Source organism: Amblyomma mixtum, chromosome 5 (assembly GCF_055824585.1).
Source record: "Amblyomma mixtum isolate Tamu chromosome 5, ASM5582458v1, whole genome shotgun sequence".
Classification (NCBI taxonomy): Eukaryota; Metazoa; Arthropoda; class Arachnida; order Ixodida; family Ixodidae; genus Amblyomma; species Amblyomma mixtum.
The window spans coordinates 8,868,981-8,884,618 of record NC_143016.1 but is presented as its reverse complement, the minus strand read 5'-3'; the positions used below and the strand labels follow the sequence as shown (position 1 = coordinate 8,884,618).

The following is a 15,638-nucleotide window of genomic DNA, read 5'->3' as shown; positions in this document are numbered from 1 at the left end:
CGGCAGCGCAAACTGGGTTAACACTCAAGAAAATTTAGGCAGTGATCACTTTATTTTGGAAACGGTAATTACTGCTGGGCCCTATAAACGCCCAGGCCGACGTCACTCACTTGTTGAGTGGGACGCCTTCCGAAAAATCCGGGAACAGAGCGCTAACACCACAGAAATTGATGACATTGAGGAGTGGATTAGGCAGCTCCAATTGGACGCTCGTAAAGCGACCCAGACTGTGGCGGAAGACTCAGGCTTAGAAACAATGGACACCCGCCTCCTCCATATGTGGCAAGCCAAAACCAGTATGGAAAAGCGACTTAAAAGTCAAAAGTGGAATCGTAACCTTCGCAGAAGGATAGCAAGGCACAACAAAGAGATAGAGGAATATGCGCTCAAACTTTCTAGGCAAAACTGGGAATCGCTATGCGACAAAATGGACGGGAATATAAGTCTGGCTCGCACATGGAGTTTACTCAGATACCTCCTAGACCCTGACGGATGTAAAACGGCCCAGAGGCAAAACCTCCAAAAGATCCAGCATAAACATGAGGGTACAGAGCAAGAGCTGCTCGATGAGATTCGATCTAAGTACATAGGGGACACCGAGAAGGTACCTCTGCATGGTTACTGTGGGATACCAAACGATCGCTTGGACGAACCCATTACTGAATCCGAAGTGCGAGCAGAGCTTGCTAGATTAAATACTAATTCAGCGCCCGGACCGGATGGGGTAAGCAACAAATTGCTCAGAAATCTCGACGACAACTCTATAACAGCACTCACTGCCTACATGCAGAAATGTTGGGAGGCGGGTGAGATTCCTAAGCAGTGGAAGTCGGCTAAGGTGGTACTTATTCCTAAACCGGGGAAACCTTTGTCGATCGAGAATCTAAGGCCTATATCCCTAACCTCCTGTGCAGGGAAATTGATGGAGCATGTAGTGCAGACACGTCTCAACAACTACATGGAAGACCACCATCTTTATCCTATCTCCATGGTGGGATTCAGGTCTCATCTCTCAACGCAGGACGTGATGCTGCAACTAAAACATGAAATTCTGGACTCACAAACGCGGGACGCGAAGGTCATTCTGAGTCTTGACCTGGCGAAGGCTTTCGATAACGTCACGCACAAGGCGATCCTGGATAATCTCAGCCTCCTGGGAGTAGGCCCGAAAACCTACAACTATGTTAAAAATTTCCTTTCCGACAGAGTGGCCCAAATTAACTTCGGGGAAAGTAAATCAGACTACATAGAGCTAGGTAGCAAGGGGACCCCGCAGGGATCTGTACTGTCCCCGCTTCTTTTCAACGTGGCCATGATCGGGCTTCCTAGCAAACTAGCAGCGATTGAAGGTCTCAGTCATTGCATGTATGCGGATGACATTACTATGTGGATTGGCAAAGGAACTGACGGTCAAATAGAGGAGACTCTCCAAATGGCCATAGGAGAAGTTGAAAAGTATGTAAATGATAGGGGGCTTAGGTGCTCCCCGCAAAAATCGGAAATGCTTTTTTACCAACCAAAGAGGAAATCACGGTCGGATCCCCCGCGGATATCTCTTAAGGCTCAGGGACTCGATATCCCGACGGTGGACAGGATTAGTCTTAGGGCTGTACATTCAAAACAACGGTTTCAATGGAGAAGCAATAAAGAAGTTGGAGATATGCGCGCAACAGACTATGCGGCTCATCCGCAGAATCGCAAATAGGCGCTATGGCATGAAAGAAACGAATCTAATCAGATTAGTTCAAGCCTTTGTAATAAGTAAGATTGCTTACGTAGCTCCTTTCCTTAATCTCAAGGCAGCGGAGAAGTCCAAGCTGGAAGGGATCATTCGCAGAAGTGTCAAGCAGGCGCTGGGTTTACCAATTCGGACCCCCACCTCAAAACTTTTAGAACTAGGTCTTCACAACACATTGGATGAAATTGTGGAAGGCGTGACAGTCTCGCAGTACGAAAGGCTGTCGGGAAGCGTTACAGGCAGGCAAATCCTCGCGAAACTAGGAATAAATTACGAGAGTCAGCGAGGTCCGAAAGTGGACATGCTTAAGAGCGTGCGCGATAGGCTGATGATCCCATCACTACCGAAAAACATGCATCCCGTCCACCACAAGGATCGCAGAGAGAAACGGGCTGAAGCCCTCGGCAAATGTTTCAAAAACTATCCGATAGAAGACGTGGCCTACGTGGACGCAGCTAATTGCGGGAGGGGGAGAATGGTGATAGCGGTAGCTAGCGCCGAGACATATCTCCGAGCCGGCGCTTCGATCACGACGGACAGTCCCGAAATTGCAGAAGAAGCCGCCATCGCACTTGCAATAGTGGGCACGGATGCGTCAATGATAGTCAGTGACTCAAAGGTAGCAGTGATGAACTTTGCCAAGGGGAGGGTCTCCCCTCTGACGAACGGAATCCTGCGGACTGCAAGGGACGACCGCAAAATTCGCATAGTCTGGACACCTGCACACGCATCCCTGGCTGGAAATGAAGCAGCTCACGAACTGGCTCGAGGTCTTGCTTTCCGAGCCAGTGGCCATACCGAGGGCTTCGCAGACAGGGATCGTCTTGTAGGTTACAGAGAAATCACACAACATTATAGGCTCAATCGAACAAAGTACCCCGCTGCTGATAAATCATTGACAAAGAGTCAGGCCACCTCTTGGCGCCGTCTCCAAACTTATACGTTTCCGAACCCGGTTATGTGTAGTCGTTATTATCCGGGACAATATTCAAACGAGTGTAAGCAATGTCAGGCCAAAGCGGATCTCAACCATATTCTCTGGAAATGCCCTTTTGCCCCCCTGGAGGGACAAAAAATAAAGTCACTTGAACAATGGGAGGCTCTCCTACTCAGCTCCGATCCGGAGACTCAAACAAAAGTCGTCCAACTGGCCGAAGACGCCGCCAGGAGCCAAGACCTTCTGGCCGTCGTTTAGGCGGGGGGCCTATATGCCCTTCAGACTGTTGGCAATAAACGTTTTACAATCCAATCCAATTGAAAATGAAAATTGGTTTTGAGGAAAGGAAGTGATGCAGTAACTGTCGCACATACCTCGGCGGTCGCCCGAACCGAGCCGTAAGGGAAGGGATAAAGGAGGGAGGGAAAGAAGAAAGGAAGAAAGAGGTGCCATAGTGGAGGGCTCCGGAATAATTTCGACCACCTGGAGATCTTTAACGTGCACTGACATCGCACAATACACGGGCGCCTCTTGCGTTCCGCCTCCATCAAAACACGACCGCTGCCTTCTAAATATCAAAGGCGCAAATGCAGACTGTCTTTTCCAAACTGATAATTGGTGATGCGGTCGTTGTAAGCTGTGTTTATCGAATCCTCTCCAGTGAGCATGAGTTCACGTCAGGATTACAAAGTTATATGCAACGTAATCTTCTAGGAACCAGATTGATCGTGCCGGGTAATTTTAACCTTCCGAGTATTAAGTGGCAAACAGTGCAACATTACTCCGCTTCTTCAGATACCATGCTGCTGTGCCTCATTCGATTTGTAAATTATCCGAAACGTGTACAAAGACTCTCGACTAACACACTTGACCGTTTCATAGTCATCATTTTTCGCTCCATAACGCTAAAATAGATATACTTGACAGAATCTCCTACCACAGAACTAACCTCATGTAGAGACCCATTATCGGCACATTTTCGTCCCCATCACCACAAACTACCGTTCTTAATCTCACTACGGCAGACGATGCTGTGTTCTATAGTCGGATACAATTTAAGTCTGCAGTGAAGCTCAGCCCACATTCAGCCTCCGCGCACAGAATTCCTCCACGACAAAAAAGTAGTCCGCTGCTTAAACGTTTCTTGTTACCTAAACCAGAAGCTATATATCACAAGAAAAAAATTATGAGCTCTATAATTTTGATACGAGGATTGTTTGATATAGTCAAATATTAAAAAGCTGATTTCGTTTACTGTTGCGATTGGCCAGCGGAGTAATAGAAGACGCCGCCGACCGCGGCTCAGTGTTAGCAACTGCTGTTTTTTTTTTTTTAAGTTGTATCCTACTATAGAGACCTATTCTTCAAGTTTGACTCATTTAAAGAACTTGCATTCCGCACTGCAACTGACATCGAAACATTATGGGAAGGCATTAAAATGGTTGTATCGAAGTGCATTCTTAAATTCGTACCATACAGAACCCCAGGCGGTCGAAATTTCCGGATCCCTTCGCTACGGCGTCCCTCATAACCTGAGTCGCTTTGGGGCGATAAACCCCCATAAACCATAGAGAAAAAAAAAATATGTAAAAGTTGGATTTCCCCTGAAGCCGTACATGCTAAATGCAAGTTAAATGACTAAAAAATCTCTCAAATTAAAATCTGTAAGTTAAAACAAGAATTAACCTGACTTTTGCAATACAAAGCATGAAACGCCAACTGCTTTACTACTCTGCTTCACTAATACACGAAATGGTTTGGTTTGGTTTATGGGGTTTAACATCCCAAAGCAACTAAGGCTATGAGAGACACGCCGTAGTGGAGGGCTCCGGAAATTTCGACCACGTGGGGTTCTTTAACGTGCACTGACATCGCACAGTACACGGGCCTCTAGAATTTCTCCTCCAAAGAAATTCAACCGCCGCGGCCGGGATCGAACCCGGCGGTCCCGGCCGCGGCGGTTGAATTTCTTTGGAGGAGAAATGATTTTATCAGAACGTCCCTAATAAAATTATAGAAGTACCTCACCCCAAACGCATACTGACAATTCATCCCTTTCATCCCTTCCCTTACGGCGCGGTTCGGGTAGAGTCCCTAGTTCGGGCGTCCACCGAGATATCTGAGGCAGCTACTGGGTCATTTCCTTTTGCTCAAAACCAATTTTACAATTTTTTCAATTCATCTTCGAAAGACGAGAACCTTGAGCCCACCAATTCATTAAATAATTATTGTTCGTCAGTTTTCCAGCTATGGATGGTACAGTCCCTTGGTTGAGTTATTGCAGAACGAAGCCCATTGAGCGCCAAAATTTGATCGAGAGTGAGGTGCTTAATTTGTTATTAAACCTGGAAAGAAAAAAAGGAATCAGGAGCAGTTAAGAACCAAAATTCTTTTAAAAAATTATCAGTCGAATAGATGGCTAAATATTTATGAAGAATATTTATTAAATCATTCACATGTTAACTCCCAAAGGAATAAAAAAATGGCTGAGGCTTAGCTAAGGTTAAGCCTAGTCAGATGCGAAGCATATTGATGGCTAGGCTTGGTAATACATGGCTTTCCTTGGTTGACGTTCATCCCGCTCTTCATCGGTCTCTGTGGCACGCTGAAGCTTTCGCTTCTCGTTCAAATCAGCCGTGCTTATAAGCGGCGTCCCAACACCTGGCCGCCTCGTAAGTGCCCGGAGAGCGAGGCAAGCTCAGCTTTATACCGCTGCTGTAGCGTCACGTGGTCAGCTGCAGCGCCTCTGATGTGGAGCCTCCACCGCCGCGGCCGACCGCGCGAGCCGGCAGCCCATCTCTCCTCTGCTGTGACGTCATGTTGTCACGTGGTCAGCCGCCGCGCCTCTGATGTGGAGCCTCCACCGCCGCGGCCGACCGCGCGAGCCGGCAGCCCATCTCTCCTCTGCTGTGACGTCATGTTGTCACGTGGTGTCACGTGGTCACGCTAAAGGTCAATGGTAGCTCCACCGCCGCGCTCGACGGGCTGTAGTGTAGCCCTAGTAATATGCTTCGCATAAAAACACTAGTCCTTAGTTGATCGGGCTGAGCTCTGAGCGATGGCAATGCGGCTAGGGGAATTGCCATCTTCTTCGCACAATAATTATCCCAATAGAATAGTCAACAAGCAATTTAATAAATATATATAACTATATACACACTAGACCCGTCTCCATCACCTGCTTAGTGTTTAAAATATTTGAATTCATTACCTTGAGCACATTACTATTTTTGTCGAAGATGAAAATAAATTACCACTATTCCATCATGGCTTTCGCCAAGTTCTTTCAGCGGTAAAATAATTAATAGAATTCTTACACCACCTGTCCCAAAACATAGGCAGAAACACCTCACCGACTTATACAATTTGGTTTTTGGAAGGCATTTAATCGCGTAACACATATTAAACTAATAAGCTAGAAACGACACTATGTCCTTAATCTATAGTTAACTGTATTAGGAATTATTTAGCAGACCGAACGCAGTTTGTAGAAATTATCCATCAAATTTCCCACATAGTTCATGTTGTATACCTGGTATTCCCCAGCGTTGCGTCTTGGCCCCTCTCCGCTTCCTAATTTTAATCAGACTTATCGGCTAATCTCAAAGTTAACACGCGGCTTTTCGAAAACGACTGCATCATTTGGCAGAAAATCAACACATCTGATGACCATAAGATCCCTAAAAACGCACTAAAAACTATAACAAAAGTGTTTGCCGAGTGGCAGGAAACTCTCAGCTGTACTAAATCAACTAGCCTGTATGACACATAACGAGGAGGAAGCATAAATCGGACCTTCTGTACACTATTAACGACATACAGCCCACTGAAGTCGCTAACACAAATATTTCGACCTACTGGTAACCAATGACCTCACATGGAACGCACTCATTTTTATTAAACGGCGCCTGCTGCCAGCCCTGCCTCGAACTAAACTGTCTGTTTGCAGTACCTTGGTTCCATTTGCTGTCGAATACGCTAATGTCGTGAGGCTCTCTTACAAGAATCGAGCCCGGATACACCAATCCCGGATTTTTCGAATTAATGGCTATATCGAACACACAGATTATCCCCTTGAAAATCCTCCGTTAAAGTACAGGAAAATCGCGCAGTATATCGAACTGGATTTCATCGGTCATTTTGAAAACCGATCCGCGCGCCGCGTTCTTGGAATCCTGAAAGTGGCCGTTCTCCTAACAGTACTCTCATGGTTGAAAAACAGTGCACAAAAGACTAGAGACAAGAGTAAAGGCGACGACAGGACAAGCGCTGAACTCACAACTAAGGCTTTATTGCGAAAACCTGGGTATATAAGGAAGGCTTAATACATGAAAACAAAATTGAACAAACAAAACTACGACTATTGTAATAAAGAGAGTTGGGGTTTGCTGCCTCAGCGGCTAGCGCTGCCGAAGGAGAGGAAGATGACAGAAGAAGACAGAAGACGAAGCCGACGAAGCTCGGGTGCGCGCTTGCGAACGCCGGCCTGCTGAGCAGCACTGCTAGGACAAGGACTGTGCCCGACCACGCTAACTGTGCGAGTTTCCACATTACACTTCGTCATGGTGCGCCTCAGGAATTGCTCAGCGACCGGGGTTGCGTCTTCTTGTCCGGCGTCGTGGAAACCCTCCTTCGGGAGTGTCATATCGTTCACCGCTAGACGTCTTCGTACCATCCGCAGACCAACGGCATGACCGAGCGCTTTAACCGGACCCTCGGCGACATGATGGCCAAGTACATTTCTGCCGATCACTCAGACTGGGACCGCGTTCTACCTTTCGTTACATACGCCTACAACTCTGCAACGCAAGCCACTACTGGTTTTTCCCCGTATTTTCTTCTGTACGGACGCGAGCCTTCCTCCATCATGGACACCATACTCCCTTACCGCCCCGATTCGTCCGAATTTACAACCGTCTCTCAGGCCGCTGCGCATGCCGAAGAATGCCGTCAACTCCTTTACTTCACACGACCAGCACCGTCAGAACAGCTCCCGCGCCTCTTCTCCCGGTCTGCCGCCGCATTATCTTCCGGACTCCTTGGTTTGGCTTTGGGTGCCCTCCTCCAGCCCAGGACAGTCTACAAAACTGCTGAGCAAATACCAGGGCCCCTATCGCGTTGTTCAGCAGACATCGCCAGTTAATTATCTTGTGGAGCCCATCACGCCTTCGTCGGACCATCGCCGCCGCAGCCGTGAAATCGTGCACTTAGACCGCCTGAAGCCCTACTACGACCCAGCTCTCGTCTCGTGCCCTTAGGCCGCCAGAATGGCGCCTTTTCACCCCGGGGGTATTGTAATAAAGAGAGTTGGGGTTTGCTGCCTCAGCGGCTAGCGCTGCCGAAGGAGAGGAAGATGACAGAAGAAGACAGAAGACGAAGCTGACGAAGCTCGGGTGCGCGCTTGCGAACGCCGGCCTGCTGAGCAGCACTGCTAGGACAAGGACTGTGCCCGACCACGCTAACTGTGCGAGTTTCCACATTACACAATGATAAAACTAGCGTGGGCCCGAAGCCCAAAATCTGCCAAGAAACGTGATCTCGTTATCACTTAAAGCAACCGAAGGTTTGCTAACGCAGCCCCGTTGCTCCGTTGCGATGAAGTATGCTTCTGCTACTTCCCGCGTGGTTTGATCTCTGTGAGAATACAACACCTTTGCTTGACTTAACAAAGCAGTGCACTTTTTCTCCTTGTTTTTCATCGCTGCGCACCCCTTACAATGAGTAACAAGATTGGTCATTGCCTTTATCTAAATTGTTGTTGATAAAGGCAATGACCATTCTTGTTACTCATTGTAAGGGGTGCGCAGTGATTACCACAATTTAGATAAAGGCAATGACCAATCTTATCTTGTTACTCATTGTAAGGGGTGCGCAGCGATGAAAAACAAGAAGAAAAAGTGCACTGCTTTGTTAAGTCAAGCAAAGGTGTTGTATTCTCACAGAGATCAAACCACGCGGGAAGTAGCAGAAGCATACTTCATCGCAACGGAGCAACGGGGCTGCGTTAGCAAACCTTCGGTTGCTTTAAGTGATAACGAGATCACGTTTCTTGGCAGATTTTGGGCTTCGGGCGCACGCTAGTTTTATCATTGTCATAGATTTATTTGTTCAATTTTGTTTTCATGTATTATTCCTTCCTTATATACCCAGGTTTTCGCAATAAAGCCTTAGTCGTGAGTTCAGCGCTTGTCCTGTCGTCGCCTTTACTCTTGTCTCTAGTCTTTTGTGCGCTGTTTTTCAACCATGAACCTATACCAACTCGCCCAACTTAACATTCTACTAAGTACTCTCAATCACTTTTCGCGTGCGGTGATGGGTCAGCTGACTTCTTTAAATACTCATTTTTCTCGTTAGCAACTATAGAATTGAAAAGTTGAAATCCTTCACTTGCTAAAAGTTCATTGTTTACGTTGTTTATTACTGCAATTGATAACATGCTACACAATTAGCAAGCATTTTCCCGAGTGTCCCAGTGCTGTTAATTGTGCACCTCTACCTGTGTACTGTTATTCATGTTTCAACTCTGTATTTAAACTTTGCGGCTTTACACAGCCGATCAGTATTATTTTCGTGCATCTTGCGGTGTACTGTAATGTATTCAGTTTTAATATATAATGTTTGTAAGAAACTTCACGTTCCTTACACTTTTATTCTTTGCAAGATGCAATCGGCCATATTGTTATGTCCTATTTGTTTCTAGTTAGGTTATAGCTTTGTTATATTTAATTAGCTACTTCCAGTATCTCCTCCATATACCCTTGCCATGTGCTGTTTTTATTTTAACATTTTGACCAACTGAATTACTGCATGCCTTACATTTCCACGTTATCTTATTGGCCCTATAACGCCTCCCTGGAGTAGGCCCAAATTGGATTAGCAGAATGTAGAAATAACTTAATGTTTTTTTTGTTTAATATGGGCAGATAATTTTTCGAGAAGAGCAATCTAAAATTCGAGAAGGCGGGATAGCTACTCAGCCCAGAATCCAACGAAACAAGGCCGACCTTAAAGTTTGATCGACGACTGCTACTCATAAATGACATAAGACATGAATCTCAAGACATAAGTCATAAGACATAAGCGAGAACAACAACTTTCCGTGGTACTCCTGATTGCAACATAGATCATTGTTAGACAATGCTAGTTTATCTTGTTGGTCATACAAATAATGTTCTTCTGAGGAAAGTCTCCATTAATTATAGATTTTTTTAAGTCGCATGCTTAGCTATACTAACGACGCCCACATGAATTCGTGACTGAACTGCATTCAAATAATGCACCGTTTGAGTGATTACATCACAAAATAGAAAAAACAAGCAAGCCATGGGTAAGAACGCAATCGGAGTAGAAGAAATAAGGCGCGAGAAGAGGACGCCGACTTCATTACCAGCATGGCACGCATCCCGGGCAGGCTCTTCGGCTCGGCGCCGTTGCTTACCAGCATGGCGCACGTTCTGAGCCAGCGAGACATGTGACAAGTGCAACGGGCGGCCGCCGTGCGCGCCCCGTTACGAGAGAGAACCGCCGCGGTGCTGCCACTCTGCGGAGGAGGCGTCCTCGGTGAAGCCCGTCCTGCGTAAAAAAAAAGTAGACGGTTTAGCATGGCTAAGATCGTGCAGTAACACCGTTTAGCACGGCAAAGTTCTTTACACAATCCGGAAGGACCCGCCTCACACTCCGTACTTAGACGACATACGTCCGAGCCGGCGTATGGTCCGAGCGCCGCCGAGACGGATACGTACGAACAGGCGTTCGTGTCGAACGCAAAAGACACAGATGCGTCCGAACAGGCGTTCGGTGCCAGGAAGAATGAGGTGAGGTGATCCTTTTTGAATATTTTGAGCGGATTTTGGACGTGCATTGAATAGTTGAGCGCGTTTCTTGTACAGCTTGCGTTAACAGCGCTCTGATTGGTTGTGCCGCCTGTGACGTCACGTATGACGCGCTTGAGATTGGTTCCTCCATGCCGCAGCTGTGCTGCTCCTTCTCTGACCCGTGGGCACGCGCAAAGGTGCAAAAGGCTTCAGGGACGTATATACTCATGGCCAAAATGCGTAAAAGTAGTGATGGAGGCTAAGTGCAAAAGGTACCCGTGTGCTGTGCGATGTAAGTGCACGTTAAAGGTTAACTAGAACAGAAAACTGGGCAAGTTGGAACGGATTCATCTTAATACAGCGCGATACACAGGACAAGAGAAAGAAACAAGAGACGACACGAGCGCAATCTAACAACTGAGTTTTATTTCTAGAAGGGTTAGTTAATCTGGTAGATAAAGAGATTCGAGCTCTGGGGGAATGTGTGGTGACAGGATGATTGCAGGGTCTTGTCATGTGCTAAGATGCTGAATGGCTTTGTTGGGATGAGGCGGTTTTTGCAGTCCGCTACATGCGCGTACGGGTTTGTGAGGGCTATCGCGATGTGTCTGTGTTTTATCGTTGTGTTTGGTGCGTATATAACTAACCCTTCTAGAAATAAAACTCAGTTGTTAGATTGCGCTCGTGTCGTCTCTTGTTTCTTTCTCTTGTCCTGTATATCGCGCTGTATTAAGATGAACGTTAAAGGTCCCCAGGCGGTCAAAATTATCCCGGAGACCTTCACTTCCTCCTTTATCCCTTCCCTTACGGCGCGCTTCGGGTGTCCTCCGAGGTATGCGAGACAGTTACTGCGTCATTTTCTTTAATTAAAACCAATTTAAAATACTTTTTAATAGTGCTGCTTCACTGAAAAAGAACGGATGTAGACAGGGTCATGCGGGAATCAGCACTGCCGCTCAACGCGCGATGTGTCCAGACCGGCGCACTCGAAACAACCCCAGTTGTTCGCAACAGGCACTGCAACTGCGGCGCTCCTCGTAAACAGTTTTAGTAACAGCGGAAACGCACTAGCGCTTTTACCCCACAGAGTTTCTTAATATAACTAGCGGCAGTACATTTCTAGGAAGAACAAGAGAAAGGTGAAATAGAAGGAGATATGGATAAATAAAAATATCAAGATACAACAATAAAATGACGGAGAAAAAAAAAGGCCGTGGCAGAAGAGGACAACAAGAAATGAATGCAAGCAAGATTAAAGGCACACTGAGGACAACACTGTAAATTTTCTTCTTAGTAAAATCCGATAGTCCGGCATTTCGTAGCTCTGTTGCCGCTTGTCCGGCAGCGAAAGGTACGTAAATAGCTAAGAGATTTAGATACGAAGTTGAAAACCTTTTTCCAGTTGCTACGATTCAAACACGGGAATCTCTGATGACGAAATAGAAGAAAAGTGACGTAAAATCGAGCGAGGGCTGCGCTGCCGCCTAGCAGCAGCCGAAATGAAACGTACACCCGGCCGGACGTTGACGGCCTCTATCAGCCGTCGTCGCTCTTCGTTTACGTTTGCACCAACGTTGCGATGGATCCCGTTCCCGATTACGAAAACGAAGTTCTCGCAAAGAACCGCGGCCTGCATTCAGCGACCTCAACCCCACCCAGCGTGCGATGCTTCTGAGGCTTGAGGCGACGGGTCTGGCAAAAATAGTGCCGAGCAGTTGCAGCGTCGCTGTCACCGCCGAGCCACCGTCACGACTGATGTGCAGCGACTGGCACGTGCGGGGATATGTAAATTTTGTAATAATAGTCCTCGTAGAGCTGGTTATGCAGGACAGCGTCTTGGTACGTTGACGATGCGAACACGCTGAGCGGTGCGTTTGCTAACGTGGAGGCGCGTTGAACATTGGCTGTACACAGCTCCTTTTCCTTGTCGCAGTTGCGTGTAGTTGCGCGAACTTCGTCCGAGCAGCACTTAGAGAGGAACTTGGAGGTCCTCTGCTGCTCCACCCTTGTAAATCGAGGCGCATAACGCAGCCTTGCGAGCACGCAGAACGCATAGCCGCGAGGTGCACACAATACACCTCGAAACTCAGCTGGCCGCATGTTGCACCGCCAATTACAGGGTTTCTTTGACTTCCGACATTCAGGTTGTGTTTTATCCCTTTTTCTAGTGTGGTAAAAGTGCACTTGCGGTTTCAAAACAAAACTTACATACTTCAATATCGATCAAACGCGTTACGTTCGTCGATGCACGTTTGTCAGCCTCAGAGATCCGTGGTTTTTTCTCCTGTTTCGTCATCACGCTTGTACTTGCTGATTGGCCTGTGGTGGCGATACCTGAATTTTAGTTCTTGCTCCTTTCTATCTGAAAAGGGCATTGTTTTGAGCAAGAATGGTCTTTGTGTGGTTGGGATCTGGTATTCAATCGATTCAAGCCAACTTCAGTTTCTCCTCAGCGTTCCTTGAACCAAACCCTACGAACATGCCTGCGTGGCGCAGCGGTAGCGTTTCTGACTCGCAAACCGAGGGGCTTCCGAAGCGCCGCTGGCGTGGCTGGCGCCATCTAAGGAAGCCTCTTGTAACAGCCACCTTTTCGACCAGTACAGCGTGCTTGCAGTGGAGATCAGATCATGTGCTGGATGAGATCTGTGCAAAAACCTTAATGCGAGGAAACTCATGAACATCAAATTGGCAGGAAACATTATCGCTGAAGTGGATAGCCTCAAAATCCTTGGCTTCACTTTCCACAAAGATGGGGGAGGTCAATATGCCCTAAAGGCCATTCGGGCCACAAGTAAACAAGTACTAGGACTGCTCAGAAGAGTAGCTAATGAACATAGGGGGATGAAGGAGCAAGATCTCTGCCGCACAGTGCAAGCCTTCATGATCAGCCGCATTACATACTCTCTACCCTACTGCAATCTGAAGGCAAGAGAGGTAGAATCGGTTAATGCGACCATTCGAACGGTGTACAAATCAGTTCTAGGACTTCCCAGATACACCAAGACTGAAAAGCTACTCGAACTAGGCATGTACAACACACTGGAAGAGCTGATAAAGGCGCATAAGGAAGCACAAATACTGAGGCTGTCAGCCTCTACTGCAGGCCGTATGGTACTATGCACGCTAGGGATGGAGCCGGTGTACGACTCTAACTACAGGGAGATGCTGCCGATCACAATCAGATAGCACATTAAAATCCTACCCCTCCCCAAAACCTTAACAGTGGAAAGGCATGCAGCTAGGAGAGCGAACCATGCTCAAAGAATCGAAGAAAAATACAGTAGCGACCCAGCTTCAGTCTATGTGGACGCGGCCAGAGCAAAGGAAGACAGATACTTCGCCACCATGGTGCGAGCGACAGAAGACCAGCCCAGGTTCTTTTTTGTAGTGACAGTAACTTCAGCAACAGAGACCGAAGAAGTAGCCATTGCCTTGGCTCTCAGGGACGAGAGCGTAGGCACAATAATCAGCGACTCTAAGATTGCAATCCAAAATTATAACAAAGGCCTGATTTGTTCTGCAGCCGCAGGACTAATCAAACACAGCCAAAGAATAAGCCGCGTAGAAATTATTTGGGTCCCTGCACACGAGGAAAATGCAGGAAACGAGAAGGCGAACCGATATGCCCGAGCTCTAGCAAACCGGGAGGGATCGGGGAGTGTCTCGGAGTCTCACACCAACGAAACTTTCACTTACCGAGAAATGACCAATCAGCTCCGTGAGGCGCGGAAACTTTACCCTTGTTACGAATGAGCATCCCACCGCTGCCACCACTGTTGGGATTTAGGCATCCGACCGCTGCCACCACTGTTACGAATTGGTGCTTCCCACCCTAGTCACCACTGTTAGGAACTTGGGCGTCTCAGTCTGCTGCCTCTGTTGAGCAGACCTGAGCGATGAACTGTCGATGCGACGGTTAGTGAACTGACGTTTATACACAATATTTACAAGGCTTTTTACAAGATAAGTACAAGGGCCATGAGCACAACGGGCTTGGACGAGGCCCTGCGGAGAGCGTCTCTCTGGCACGATGGCGTGTCTGCTGCCCGTCTGCTCCCGCGTCTCAGTGCGGCTCTCTTCTTATAGCCGCCGGTGACCGTTGCGTTCCTCTGCACCAGGCGTTCCTCTGCTCCGATAAGGTCACGCCACAGGCCACCTCTCGGATTGGCTCGATCCGACGCTAGTGAGGAGGAGGAAGGGTCTGCGCCGGCCAGCCAGGATGACGCCGTGCCATGGCGGCGAGTCCGGGCCTGCTTTGCGCGTCGGCGGGCGCACAGCTCTGGTTTCCAGACAGGCCAGCGGAATGAGGGTTCAGGCACAACACCCTGCACCTCACCCGGACCGTGCAGACAACAGGCCAGAAACCTACATAGGGCCCAAACTGGGACAGTCATGACCCCCATTCTTCTGTCAAAAATTACCACACAACCCATCAATCCCAACTGCTTACACTGCGGTAACATAGCAACAGACGAACACATCCTATGGGGCTGTAAGGAAAATCCACCTCCAAAAGACCTTCTACCGGCTCCCTCCCGGGAGGCCTGGCTTAGGCTCCTAAGGGAGCCTGACAAGAACACGCAAGCCAAGCTTGCGGACTGGGTGGGAAAGGTCGCCCTCGAGGATCCCTTAGGGGGACATTCGTCCCGCCCCATTGATCTTTTAGATCAATTAAGTGCCTCCAATCCAACCTGTCCGGATTTTTCTGTCACGCCGACGCAGTGCTGCCAACCCTAGGAATTTTTGCTAGATCTAGGGAATTTTGTACGTCGTTTAGGGGAAAAGGAATTTTTTGTATAATCTAGGAAAATTTCATTTACTCAGAGAATTATTTTCTTTCTCCCTCAAATTGTGAAGACAGTACAAGCGTTTCGTTGTTTTGAAGCGAAAAGCTTCACTAGGCTAGTCAACACCGGGTCTGGCGTGCGCCGTGATCAATTTTAGCCACAGTGTGCATCGGCGCGCGCTCGGCTTCCTCGTATGACGCTACTTGCAGCCGCGTGTTTACCACAGTTACTATGCATGCGGAAGGAGGGCTATATAACGCGCTTGCCTACACCGTTATCGTGGTGCTTCCAGTGCATTGTGCGCGAACTACGACAGCCATGACGTCAAACAAAGCATAACTGCAGCTGCCAATTTTTTCTCT

The 15,638-nt window shown here is 47.8% G+C and overlaps 1 protein-coding gene across 11 annotated transcripts in view; it reads right to left on the bottom strand.

The window, feature by feature from the left end:
- LOC149341274 (arylsulfatase B-like) overlaps positions 1-15,638 on the bottom strand; it is a 54,723-nt gene that overhangs the window by 22,019 nt on the left and 17,066 nt on the right. For 8 of the 11 annotated variants that reach the window (XM_089543273.1, XM_089543284.1, XM_089543282.1 and 5 more), the window contains one exon: positions 10,063-10,247. In XM_089543273.1, coding sequence (XP_089399399.1) covers positions 10,063-10,247 — 185 coding nt within the window. Of the gene's footprint in view, positions 1-10,062; positions 10,248-10,417; positions 10,469-15,638 lie in introns of those variants that run through there. The other 3 variants (XM_089543277.1, XM_089543283.1, XM_089543280.1) reach the window with 2 other exon arrangements.